The sequence below is a fragment of the Plecotus auritus genome, assembly GCF_963455305.1.
Source record: "Plecotus auritus genome assembly, chromosome: 8".
Lineage (NCBI taxonomy): Eukaryota > Metazoa > Chordata > Mammalia > Chiroptera > Vespertilionidae > Plecotus > Plecotus auritus.
Genome location: NC_137782.1, coordinates 173,807,315 through 173,821,566, shown reverse-complemented (window position 1 = coordinate 173,821,566; position 14,252 = coordinate 173,807,315). Strand labels below are relative to the sequence as shown.

At 46.5% G+C, this 14,252-nt stretch overlaps 1 protein-coding gene across 1 annotated transcript in view; it reads right to left on the bottom strand.

The window, feature by feature from the left end:
* YWHAQ (tyrosine 3-monooxygenase/tryptophan 5-monooxygenase activation protein theta) overlaps positions 1-14,252 on the bottom strand; it is a 29,659-nt gene that overhangs the window by 1,243 nt on the left and 14,164 nt on the right. The window contains exons 3-5 of the mRNA XM_080684022.1: positions 4,620-4,743; positions 2,274-2,437; positions 1,359-1,454 (exon numbers count right to left, since the gene is read on the bottom strand). Of these exons, the coding sequence (XP_080540148.1) occupies positions 1,359-1,454; positions 2,274-2,437; positions 4,620-4,743 (384 nt within the window). The remainder of the gene's footprint in view (positions 1-1,358; positions 1,455-2,273; positions 2,438-4,619; positions 4,744-14,252) is intronic.

The window sequence follows — 14,252 nt, the reverse complement described above, 5'->3', positions numbered from 1 at the left end:
AACTAGGTAGGATATTAAAACCAATCCAATTGATCTGAAGGATCTAATTTTAGGATGGAATGATGAAATGAAAATGGAATAGTCAATATTTATCAACTATAACCATAGCTCACAAAATGGATTTCTATGAGACCAATATCAAGACAGTGCCGGAATTTCAGAAAAGCTGGAACCTTATATAAGCGTTAAGCTATGGTTAACATACTAATATAAATAAAACAAATATCCCCGAAGAACGGTCCCAAGGAGAGAGAAACCGAAACCAGCAGACACTGACAGCAGCATGTGTCTGGGAGAGGGCCAATCGCTCAGCGGGCCTTTCCTCCTCAGAAGCGGTTTGTGCGGATGGTTCCTCTGTAACCCAGGACGACAGGGGTCTGAGGGCTGGGGAGACCGTGCTCCCACACTGTCCCTGTTCGTCAAAGCGGAGCAGCTATGGTGCTGGGAGGGGAAAGAATCCTACCCAGCGAAAGCGAAAGCCCAGCCGGGCCCGGGGGGAGAGCTACATTTACATGACGGGTGGGTGGGTCCCTTCTTCCACAGTCGGCTAAGGCTCTGACGTATCAAAGTATTTGAACCTGTAAAAGAAGCTCAGTAAAGCTCAACCTGTATTTTCTCTTCATTATTTTTTCTATTACCATCTGCTTGTCCAAGCAGTAGGAAAAGATATAAAGAAAAAACAAGTTAAGAACATCATGTTCAGCTCGCAAGGGAAAAGCAGATTAGAACAAGGCACTTCATGTGACTTTGGAGATGCTTAGATGCCTACAACAGTGCCTTCCTGGCAAGGCTACTCCACCCAAAGGAAGAAAACACCGAAACCACCCAAAGGCTCCACATGAGTGCCTTTAACATCTCCACCCCATCAAACAGGCAGTGACGTGAACTGATTATGAGTTCCTGCAACTTCAGTCCCTTCTCAGGAGGATCTGATAAAATGCCCATTTGACTTGAAAACCTGCCTACAAAACCCTGACAAGCATGCAATACTTTATTTATGTATCCATGAATTCATTTTCTAAGAGAAAGTGTAGCTATTAGAAAACTACCCCAAGAGATAGGGAGCCCAAAATCTATATATATAAAAGGCTAATATGCAAAGTGTCCCCTAGGGAGTTCGACTGCGAGTTCAATTGCTTGCTATGACATGCGCTGACCACCAGGGGGTGGCACAGAACATGGTGGGCGACCAGCTGCAGCTGCAGGGCACTGAGGGAGTGAGGGGAGGAGGAAGCGGGGAACCTGATCGCCGGCCAGGTCTAGGGACCCTACCCGTGCAGGAATTTCGTGCACCGGGCCTCTAGTAAGATATAAGCACTTTTGTTCCTGAAAAGGAAATAAAAATATGAGCAACTCACTGTGAGGTTGTCCCTAAGCAACTGCATGATGAGGGTGCTGTCTTTGTACGAGTCTTCATTCAGTGTATCGAGTTCTGCAATGGCCTCGTCAAAAGCCTGTAAGATAGTAACATCCATGGTAAACCATATTCCTATCAACGCAACCTGGTTAGTCCACAATTACAAACCATTTAAAAAACCAGGTGAACACTGACTTTATGCTCTGCTCTGATGAAAAAGGAAACGATGGCTCAGACTCTCAGTGTTAGAACCCATGAGTGTGCCTTGAAACTTAAAAGCTATGTGTACTGAATCAGTAAACAGGCACTTCTTTTTTTGTCCTCCCCGAGGATGTATTTATTGACATCAGAGAGAGGGGAAGACGAGAGGCAAACATCGCTGTGAGAAACACCAACCGGTGCCTCCCACACGTGCCCCAACCGGAGCAGAACCCGAAGCCTAGGTGTGCGCCCTGACGGGAACCGAACCGGAAGCCTTTCGGTACGCCGGGAACGCTCCAGCCAGGTGAGCCGCCCGGCCAGGACGCAGCACAGCAGCCGTGCCCAACACACTTCTTACCAAGAGCAGCCAGAATGTGTTTGCAAAGCCCCTCCGGTATGCTCCCATTTGAAACGCCAAGGAATGCAGCTGTGCTAGCAGCCAGACCTGGAAGGCACCCCCCTCCATTCCTTCCATCCTTCTTTGATCATGACGCTCTTTAGACAGATGTTACTGCTCACAGGCACAGTTGGGAGAGAGCAAGATATTGGGAGGGGGGGTGGTAGTGGTCGTGATGGTAAGAAAAAGGAGGAGATAGCCAAATAAAGAGAGTAGAAATCATCCCTGGATATCCAAGTAAATAAAACGCCTGTAAATTAACGGTTTGTTATCTCCAACAGCCTTAGCTAAAGAGGTGTTTCTGGACACGCATCTCACCGTCTTGGCCAGTGTGCAGGCGAGCTCGGGGTTGTTGAGGATCTCATAGTAAAACACGGAGAAGTTGAGAGCCAGCCCCAGGCGGATCGGGTGTGTGGGCTGCATCTCCTTCTTGCTGATATCGAAAGCCTCTTGGTAAGCCCCTTGGGAATTGTCTATCGTTTCTGTGAAGGCAAAAGAATGAAATAAAAAAGCAGGACCCCAAAAATACCCACCCAGTCCACGGCATGTTAACACTTCTAACGTATGCTACCAGCTCTCGGGAGAACCAGACTGTTCTCTGTAGCCTTCTTTTAAAACCACAGCAAAGCAAAACATTACCTTGTACTGAGCATTCAGAACCAGTTTATAATGTTGGCTTATCATCAGTTTAACAAAAATACAAACAAAAAGAAAGTAATATAGTACATCAGATTTTTACATCACTGGGGCTAAAACAATTTTCTCTTGAATGTCTTTTAATTTTATCACTTGGAAATACAGCAATTAAAAATAATTTGTTATATGCCAATAATATCTTAATAAAGCTGGGGGGGAGAAACTGGTTGTAATACCCCTTCTCAAAATAGTGAACACACTTTACAAACATCAGCACCACCAAAATCTCTATTTTTATGACTTATTTGGAAAAACAATACTGATCCTTGGAATCAAGATGTATTATGTGAAAAGCAATATAAAAGTGCCAACATGTAACAGCAAAGTCTGCTCTGACCAGAGTTTGATTACTGGCCTAATAAAAATGTCAGCTTCCTGAAAAAAAAATGTTGCCTTGGAAATACGGACCTAACAGAAATTAAATGATCCCCTTGCGGCCTGAATGTGTACATTTCCCTTCCTCTGAAGCGGCGCACTTATTGATCTCAACACGGCTGGTTTAGCACAACATGCTAAGGAGCGCCGGCTGTCTGGCAGCCAAGGAAGCACTACAGTGAGCAAAGTGTCTCGGCCCCTAGGCTGTCAGTACAGACCATCGACAAACTCTGGAATGTGGAGTCTCGTGCATGGGACTAGGAAATGCCAGTACGCCAGAAAGAGTGAGATCAGGTTCGTGCTGGGGCCAACGTGCTGATGTTTGAATGTTCGGCTCTGTCATGTTCAATTTTGCTTATTTTTATGGCAACAGAAATGATACATCAATAACACAGTAAGTTTAGTACACAAATTTTGTTATAACAGAGTAACTAATTTCTCTGTATATCTTGTGTGATAAAATTTGTAGCAGAAACATTCACAAAATTTAACAGGATCTACATTATACTCAGCTACCAAAACTCCAGGAGACGGAGTTCACTGCTAATAAATTTACTTGGATTTTTTTAAACAACCAAGCTAGGCACTTGGGTAATTCTTTTCCCCATGTCTGTTTTTCTGATAAATTATGTGCCGGCACGAATACTCATTTTGCCTCTCCTCAGAAATCTGGTTACATGCAGTTAGTAGATGACGTTACCCTTCAAAGTAGGCAGTGGCTAACATGTCAGACAGAACGGCACATCCTGATAAAGAGGGAATATGCAAATTGACTGTCACGCCATAACAAGATGGCTGTGCCCACAGGGGAAGCAGGAATTCCGTAACACAAGATGGCTGTGCCCACAGTGGAGGCCGAGTTCCTGTAAGGAGCCTTAACGAGCAATCAGCAGGGACCTGAGGCTGCGTGGTGCTGGGTCAGGTCAGGGGACCTCAGGCTGCACACTCCGCCTGGCGGGGCTTGACGGGGGTGGGGCCAGCCGGGTCTGGGTCTCGCATGATTTTGAGGCGTACATGGGTGGGGGTGGGGGGACTTGAATCTGGTTCCTGTGGCACGTCCCAGACTCTGACAGGAGGAAGGTTTTCATATACATTTTACTAATTTTCTTTCATCTCTGACACTTCTATTATAGAGAAAGGGCAAATAGCAATATTAAATTATTTCCTCTAATTAATCCCCTTTTAATGTGCATGAATTTCGTGCACCGGGCCACTAGTACTCTATGTGTCATCTCTCCCAGGTAAGTTTTGGTGTAATGACACTGAAGGTTCTAACAAGATCGCTCTAAACACATACAAAGAATCTTGGGGCTGACAAGACGGTGCAGCAAACCCTAAGCATGAGCTGTGACGCCCGTTTTCAGTAACACCTTGTCAGATTAAAATCAGAAAGCTTGCATTTAATTTTTTAAAAAGAGCACACAATGTAAACTCATGACTATATATCCATTTTTGAAAACCTAAGGCAACATTATTAGTTTTCTTTTTATGTAGATTCCAAAATGTTTCTTAAAAGTTACAAAAGGCCACAGGGCCCCATTTATCCTCCTCCTAGTTTACATTTTAGCTTTACCCATAAGCCAAGGCACTTACGTTTTCGATCATCACCACATGCGACCTCAGCAAGGTACCGGAAGTAGTCTCCCTTCATTTTCAGATAGAAGACCTTACTCTCTGGATTAGTTGCGTTGGCTATTAAATACTTATCCAACAATTCCTGAAATGAAACGTTAGGCACTAGTGAGAGGCTATCGTTACAGGCAAGAACTAACAATGATACGCAGTTATCATCAATCGTCACGTGACCACAACATACCACCCAGACACGGCATGTGCTAGAGCAGGGCCGTGGCTGCCACTGGTGAATACTGTGGCTCACAGCAAGTCACTCAGTTCTAACGGTCAAGCTGGACCACACCAAACGCAAGCGGAAGCAGCCTGCCTGTTCACCCGTCCATTCATCCAGCGAGAGAGTGAAGATGAGACCCCACGGAGGGGCTCTGGAGTGGTGCGGGCTCTGGGAAGACATTTCCTACAGTCACACAGAAAGCTACTTGCTACCTTCATTGCCCAGCGCTTCGTGAGTAAATATGGTAGGAGAGTGACAGCAGAGAAGAGTCTGACTAGATCAGGGGTGGGCAAACTTTTTGACTTGAGGGCCACAATGGGTTCTTAAACTGGACCGGAGGGCCGGAACAAAAGCATGGATGGAGTGTTTGTGTGAACTAATATAAATTCAAAGTAAAGGAGCGGAGGGGAGAGCAAGAGAACCCTCCGCTCTTTTGGCTCCGAGGGCCGGATAGAACAGCCGAACGGGCCGGATCCGGCCCGCGGGCCGTAGTTTCTCCACGGCTGGACTAGATTGAGGTCTTAGAGGTGAGAATGTGATTCTGGCACTAATCCCCCCTAAAGCCACTCAACCAGATGTAGGCGTACTCACAAAGACTGGCTTCCCTTAAAAAAAAATAATTTTTTTTCCTTTATTGATTTCACAGAGGAGGGGAGAGGGTGAGAGAGAGAGAAACATTAATGGTGACAATCTTTGATCGGCTGCTTCCTGCACACCCCCTACTGGGGATCGAACTCACAACCTGACTGGGAATCAAACCCTTGACCCCTCCATGCATAGGACGACACTCTAACCAACTGCGCCACACCAGCCAGGTGATGTACAACTTTCAATAATAATAATAAATAAAATCTCAATACAGACCAGAGAAAACCACAATGACAAGTGGCTCACTGCATGAGAAAACCTTTCCATATAAGGTAAAAGGTCAGGGTAGGGCAGAGGACAGGAATCCGCTTTAACATTTCTATAACTCAGAGTTTCCCCACAAAATTCTCTTGTACGCGATTCCTGTCAATTAAGCAGGTGTTCCCCTTTGTAACTTTTTAACCAGCAAAACTTAGGATTCTGGGAGGTTCGAGAGCTAAGATTGGGGCTCCCCCAGCGCTGAGTGGAACACAGGTAGTGATTTTTGAGAACCTGAAAGATTTGTGAAGTCAGTGTACTTCCTACCCAAGTTGCAAGATGAACTAGTACTCATTGAGAATATATTCTATACCAGGGGTCCTCAAACTGGCCCGCCGAGGACATTGATCCGGCCCGCCGGGTGTCGCTGCCTGTCCTGCTTAGCAGCCGACGCGTCCCGGGCCCGCAGTGCGCACAGGAATTTGTTCGTAGTTTTTTTTAAACTATAGTCCGGCCCTCCAGCGGTCTGAGGGACAGTGAACTGGCCCCGTTTAAAAAGTTTGAGGACCCCTGCTCTATACCAAGAAACCTCAAATATGAGCAAAGTTAGAGGAAAGAATAGGGAGAACTAGCGGTGATGCCACACTGAGAGCTTTGAACTTTTTTTTAAACAAAAAGTGGAAAAAAAGGTCTCCTATGTGTCAGACTGTGCAATTGTACATAATAACCCTTTCATAACTAATATTTTGTGCCTCCTTAACTATTCTAAAATGAAATTAGTAGCTAATAATATATTTACATACAATTTGAAATATACACCAACGTCAAATGGGGGCACCATTAAATTTTTTAATAAAAAAAAGTATATGGCCCTAGCCGGTTTGGCTCAGGGGATAAAGCGTCCGCCTGTGGACCGAAGCATCCCAGGTTCAATTCCAGTCAAGGGCACATGCCTGGGTTGCAGGCTCAATCCCCAGTAGGGGGCATGCAGGAGGCAATTGATCCATGGTTCTCTCTCATCATTGATGTTTCTATCTCCCTCTCCCTTCCTCTCTGAAGTCATAAAAATATATTTAAAATATACATATAATGTCCTAAATAAGATATGTTAGAAATGAAAGTGATCCTATCTAATAAGAGTAATATGCAAATTAGCCATAACTCCACCACACAAGCCACACCCACCAGCCAATCAGGAGCAAATATGCAAATAAACACAACCAAGATGGCTACGGCCACAGAGAGCAGGAGGGAGGCTTGGGTTTCCCCAGCAATGGAGGAAGCCAAGCTTTCCGCACACCCTGGCCAGCCCAGGCCTCCGCTTAAGGCTACAAAGTTTCAATCATAGAAGATACATAAATCCCAACAGAAATGGCTGTGGCCACGGAGCAAGTAGAAGGCTTGGCTCGGCTCCAGGCTACAAAGTTTCAATTGTAGAAGATACATAAACCCCAGATACCAGGGCCTCTGCTTGGGTCGCCAGGGGGCGTGGCCGACCTACAAACCACCACAGGCCCCACACCCCAAGGGAACCCCCACCCTGATCCGGGACAGCCTTCAGGACAAACCAGCTGGCCCCCACCCCGTGCACCAGGCCTCTATCCTATCTAATAAAAGAGTAATATGCAGATTGACCATCACTCCAACACACAAGATGGCTGCCTCCATGTGGACACAAGATGGCCACCACAAGATGGCCAGCAATGGAGGGCAGTTGGGAGGGGCCATGCCTGGAGGGGAGGGCAGTTAGGGGTGACCAAGCCGGCAGAGGAGGGAAGTTGGGGGCGACCAGGCCTGCAGGGGAGCAGTTAGGCATTAATCAGGCTGGCAGGGAAGTGGTTAGGGGGTGATCAGGCTGGCAGGCAGAAGCTGTTAGGGGCAATCAGGAAGGCAGGCAGGCAAACAGTTGGGAGCCAGCAGTCCTGGATAGTGAGAGGGATGTCCGACTGCCCATTTAGGCCCGATGCCACTGGGATCGGGCCTAAACGGGCAGTCGGACATCCCTCGAGGGGTCCCAGATTGGAGAGGGTGCAGGCTGGGCTGAGGGACAACCCCGCCCCGTGCACGAATTTTGTGCACTGGGCCTCTAGTTTGTAATAAAACAGTAAGCATTTCAATATGTAAATATCTGTATGTCTGGCCTTGGCCGATATGGCGCAGTTGGGTAAGTGTCATTCCATGCACCCAGACTGGTTCAGTTCCCAGTCAGGGCACACGGTTCTGATCTCAATCACTGTAGGGGACACGCAGGAGGCAGCCCATGGATGTTTCTCATTTATGTTTCTCTCTCCCTCTCCATTCCTCTCTAAAATTAAAAAAAATAATCTAGTCAGATGTCCGCCTCTAAGAATCACCGTCAATGCCAAGAACCTTTGACTGCAGACTTGCACAGTCTGTTCAACCACCACGAACAGCCTGACCAGGCGGGTTACAAACAAAACAAGGTAAAAGCTTTGATGTTTACATGGTAGCTGCATTCCTGGTTAGTTGTGTGTGCCTTAAAACCATAACAACAAACCACAAACAAACGAGAAAAACTTGTGTTTGAATGTAAAACAAAATCCGGTTTTGGCCTCAGATAAATGCATACTAGTAAGTTTCTACCTAAATGATTGAGCGGCTGGACAATCCGTTACTCAGCACCGAAGGATGTCTAGAGTCATGGCTCTCCACGCCCTCCATGTCAGCAGAGCCCCCCTCCCCCCGAGGAGGAGGAGCGCCGGGCGGGTCGAAGGCGTACAGAAAAGTCCTCTGGGAGCACCACCGAGGAGACAGCTATTTTGTCGAGCAACTGGAAGAACTTTTCTTAGGAAGGAAGGCATCAAGTGAGCTGCTCTTAAAGGTAAACAGGGTTTTACCAACAGGCAGAGAGCAGGGGAAGAGGAGTTCCACGCCAGCGCGCCGGCGGCAGCGGAGATCACACTGCACAGAAGGCAGAACGCCCCGAAGACGGTCACCCTTTCAGAGCCACCTTTAAAGGGCGCCATGTCCGACTTACAGATTACACCGGACACTTCAGGAGAACGAGTGCTGAAATGATAATCTGACTCTAGGGCAGCCGTGGGCAAACTACGGCCCGCGGGCCGGATCCGCTGTTCTATCCGGTTCTCTTGCTCTCCCCTCCGCTCCTTTACTTTGAATTTATATCAGTTCACACAAACACTCCATCCATGCTTTTGTTCCGGCCCTCCGGTCCAGTTTAAGAACCCATTGTGGCCCTCGAGTCAAAAAGTTTGCCCACCCCTGCTCTAGGGTCTGTCTAGAGTAAGTTCCTTAATTTCCTCTTCTATAAAATAATCATAACACCCTCCCGTTTTTACTCTGGGTAATTCTGAGGTGTAAGTCCAAAGGGCAACCTGTAAGCAGACCAACTTCTAGATAAGACGTGTCCTTCGTGTTTTTCATTCATGAAATTGTTAGGCTTTTGGCGTGGTGCCCATGCCACGTCGGACTCCTGTCAGCTGGACCTCAGCCTCGGTGGCAGCCTGCTGGGACGGAGGCAACAGCAGCACATATACAAACAATACAGCCATTTTCTTAAATTACTTTTTCAAATTCTTTACTTTTTATCAAAGCGGTAACATGCAACAGTCAACTATCACGCTAACAATTCTAATGAAAAGTCTCCCCATTCTGTTCGCTCGCTGTTTCGCTCCTTCAGCGAAGTTTTGGGTGTTTTTTTGAAAAATGAAACTTCATGCTGGTATCTCCAATTCAAATTCACCACCCCAGGATTATTCCTGCCTTATCTGTACCTTCTCCTCACACACAGGAAGACGCTGGTTTCCGTTTAAATAAGAGGTGACAAATGTACATCACACAAATTCAAAAGCAAAAAGACAAGTTTCTCTCCCTCCCGAGTCCTCATCGACATGCAGTTCTTCCCCTCCCTCAAGGCACCACCGTCATTAGTTCCTTGTACATTCCTCCAGATGTTTTATACACGTAAAACCCACATATGTTCTCCCTCCCTCATGTCAGCATTCCATGTACATTGCTCTTGCTTTCCCCATAGTAATCCCTCTATGTCCCTCTAATAAATATTTCCAACAATGTCCCGAATGCACGTCGGATCCGTAAGAGAAACTATAACTGTCCTCCTGGAGGCAAATGCCACTTACACGCCCACTAGCAACGTATGACTGTTCGAATTTCTCAATATCCTTCTGAACACAGAGAATTAAACTTTTCCATCTTTTCCAATCTAGTAAGAAACATCTTACTATAGTTTTATTTGTAGTTTTCTAAACTTCACAAATTACATGTTAGAAATGAAATTAAACATCTGTTATGTCCTTTTCTATTATTAACTGTTTTTCCTTTGCCTTTCCTGATGGATTATGTCCTTACAGATTTGCAGGAAGTCTTCATATGTTAATAATATTAGTTCATTTTCCAGATGTATCTCATATGAACTTCATGTATTTCAAGATTTTGTCTGGCCCTAACTGGTTTGGCTCAGTGGATAGAGCCTTGGCCTGCGGACTCAAGGGTCCCAGGTTCGATTCCGGTCAAGGGCAGGTACCTTGGTTGCAGGCACCTCCCCAGTGGGAGGTGTGCAGGAGGCAGCTGATCGATGTTTCTCTCATCGATGTTTCTAGCTCTCTATCCCTCTCCCTTCCTCTCTGTAAAAAAAATCAATAAAATACATTAAAAAAAAATAAAGACTTTGTCTGGCAATAAAACTGTGCTCGTTAATATTTATTATACTAAATCAGATAGTATTACCAACATTTCTGACAAATATGAGAAGCAGAAGTTAATATGACTATTCCATTTTAGAACAAATAAAATACATGAGCAGAAGACTTGTAACTGAAATAGAAGTCTGGGTGTGTACTTAGCAGACTGTCTATCTGACCACATGAAATGGCTCACACATTTCAAATGTTCCCTGAAGAGAGTGCAGCAGATTAACACACCATTCACTCTTGGTGGAGAGACTCACCATCACCTTAAGGCAGACAAGCAGAAATACGACTTTCAGGTTCTGGCAACACAGCGAGAGGGAGCAGACTTCCCCTCCTTCTAAATAATCCAAACGTCGAACAGAAATAGATAGAACGGAAGAAAGAAATACAGCAGGGCACCGAAGGGGAAGGAAGCCATCCAGGGCTGGAAAAATGAGACGAAGAACAGAAAGCGAACCCTCACAACACAGTGGAGTGTGAGGGAGCAGGGCCGAGAAACTTGGTGCATCGGCGCTGGGAAGTGGCAACAAAGCTACTTCCCGGGCTTCTAGGGGGCAGGCGGGAGGCGAACGAGGGTGCAGTCTCCCAGGAAGAAGTGTGTGGGTGCTGTTCAGATGTTTGTTTCATGCACGACATGTAAAGCACAGGCTGAAAACGGGTGTGAAATGGGTGGAGCTCAGTGTGCCTGGCAGAAGCAAACCATCAGAACCCCGATGCAAAGACACTCCCCCGCAGAAGGCACACACAAGCCCCACGGGGAAAGCTCATTCATAGCATTAAACAGAACAGAACTCCTCCAGGGGCAGATCCACCAAAATGAGGGATCACCAAATCAACAGGTGGTAGTCCCCAAGAACTTAAAAAACGGAAACTGTGTAATAAAACATAAAATATGCTGAAAATGACTGAAGAATCTTCTAAAGATATATATTTTAATATTTATGATTCAATAGATGATGCCCAAGACTGGCTTCAAAATAATGGCAGGACCATGTGTGGAAATAGAAACAAAACAGAATTCATAATGACTGAATTATAAATGTTGGTTATTTCTTTATTAAAATAAGCAAAGAGATTAAAGAAAGAAAAAAAGGGAAGCAGAAGCCAGGGGAAAGGACAGGATACAAAGAATCAAGAAAAAAAGACAGCTTGGAGGTATAAGGAGAGGGAGAGGGCTTTTATAATTAAAAACAAAAACACAAACAAAAAACCCCACAGAACATGGGTAAAACGGAAGGCATAGTTTGAAAAAACACTTGAGAATACCACAGAAGGAAAAAAATGTGGCTATGTCAAAAGATGCAATTAGGAAGCAATGTCTGATCCGTCACCTAAGATAGCAGGCAATACAAACTCCAGAGGAGAGAACAGAAAGGATGAGGGAGAGATGTAATTCAGAGAGAATGGCGGAGACTCATGGTAATCGTATGAAGATAGTTTTCCTTGGGGAAAAGCACAGTAAATCCCAAGGAAGAGAAAAATAAATTCATCCCTAGACCACCACGAAAAACTGTAGAATGCCAAGACAAGAAAACCCGTAAAGCACCCGAGGGCTCACTTCGGCAGCACAGATACTGGAAGTGGAACATTAGCACGGCCCCTGTGCGAGGATGACACGCCCCCCCCCCCCCCCCACCGAAAAGCAACCAAGTGACGTGTTACCTGTAAAGGAAGAAACGGCATTATGCTTTCATCAGAAACCATCAGCATCTTCAAAGTGCTGAGAAAACTACTGTCCAGTAGAATTCTACAGCCAATTAAAGGCACCGTATAAAGGCAGGTGCAAAGTAAAGACATTTTCAGACGAAGACAGAAGTTCCCACTCGGGCCTTTCCTGAAAGCATCTTTATAGAGTAGTAAGGAATAATGGAATCAAAGAGAAGTCACCAATTAGAATAATTACCGCAACTAAATAGCAAGTAACTAAAAGATTTCTGGCCATAATCCGTGCGGTTCCCTCTGCCCACAGGAGTGACACGGGGTCCCTAGGAGAGGGTGGGTGACTACATGTGCTGCTTCATGTCCACAGAGGGCAGTGTTTCACAGTTCCTTGTGTTAGCTGTGTGAAAGGACTGAGTTGGCTATTAATGCACATGTTTCCCAACCTCTTAGAGGATTATCTAACATTAAGGACAGCCCAGTCAGTGTGGATTGGTGGCTGGTGGCGAACCATGAACCGGGAGGTCACTGGTTCGATCCTCAGTAGGGGGCGTGCAGGAGGCAGCCAATAGATGTTGCTCTCTCATTGATGTTTCTCTCTCTCGATCCTTCTCCCTTCCTCTCTAATCAATAAGAACATTTAAAAATAAATAAAATTAAGGACATTTATGTTTTTTTCTTTAATCAAGTAAGGGTCTGCCTTTAAAGCCACGCTTGCTAAAATCTGACAACTATAATCTGCTACCAGGAGGAAATATTTCATTGGAACAATCAAGGATCGCAAATACTTCCATAGCCTACTATCCATTTGAAGATAACTGACAAGATGTGGGTTCACTTGACATTTTTTTGTTGTTAATCCTCACCTGAGAGTATCTTTCCATTGATTTTGGGGGGGAGGAGGAGGGGAAGAATGGAGGGAGGCAAAGAGAGAAAAAGAAACATGGATGTGAGAGAGACACATAGACTGGTTGCCTTCCGAATGCGCCCCACTGGGGACGGGGATGGAACCTGCACCCAGGTATGTGCCCTGGACCAGAAATCGAACCCGAGGCCCTTCAGTGGGCCAACGCTCTAACCACTGAGCACTCAGACCAGGGCCATTTGAGATTTTATCGGCAAGATCTAACCAATTACCTACATGGTAATTACTCACCAATCCGCCCCAAACCTAGCCAGGCAATTTACTTTTACAGCTCTGTACCTCAGTTATCCACCTATAAAACAGAAGGAAGGACAATCCCTACTTATGGGGTAGTTGTGAAGGTTAGATAAGTGAATACACATTGCTCAGTATCATGCTTAGTATATAAATCTCAATCACCATGCACCACCACGTAAATCTTTCTCTTAAGGATCAGACCAGGTGCTCATACATACACTGAGTGGCCAGATTATTATGATCTCTGAACGCACAATAATCTGGCCACTAGAGGGGTGTGTGTGTGTGTGTGTGTGTGTGTATATTAGAGGCCCGGTACATGAATTCATGCATGGGTGGGGTCCGGCCAGCCTGGTCACGGGGAGGGGACATGGGCAGTTGGCCGGCCTGCCTGCTAGTCGAACTCCTGGTCGAGGGGACAATTTGCATATTAGCCTTTTATTATATAGGACTAGAGGCCCGGTGCACGAAATTCATGCACAGAGGGGGGGTTGTCCCTCAGCCCAGCCTGCACCCTCTCCAATCTGGGACCCGTTGAGGGATGTCCGACTGCCCGTTTAGGCCCACCGGTGGGATCGGGCCTAAATAAGCAGTCGGACATCCCTCTCACAATCCAGGACTGCTGGCTCCCAACTGCTCGCCTGCCTGCCTTCCTGATTGCCCCTAACAGCTTCTGCCTGCCAGCCTGATTGATGCCGAACTGATCTCCTGCCAGCCTGTTTGCCCCTAACTGCCCTCCCCTGCAGGCCTGGTCATACCTAACTGCCCTCCCCTACAGGCCTGGTCCCCCCCAACTGCTCTCCCCTGCAGGCCTGGGTCCCCCCCAACTGTCCTGCCCTGCAGGCCCGGTCACCCCTAACTGCCATCCCCTGCAGGCTTGATCGCCCCTAACTGCCCTCCCTTGTAGGCCTGGTCCCTCCCAACTGCCCTCCCCTGCTGGCCTGATTGCCCACAACTGCCCTCCCTTGCAGGCTTGGTCCCTCCCAACTGCCCTCCCTTGCTGGCCATCTTGTGGTGGC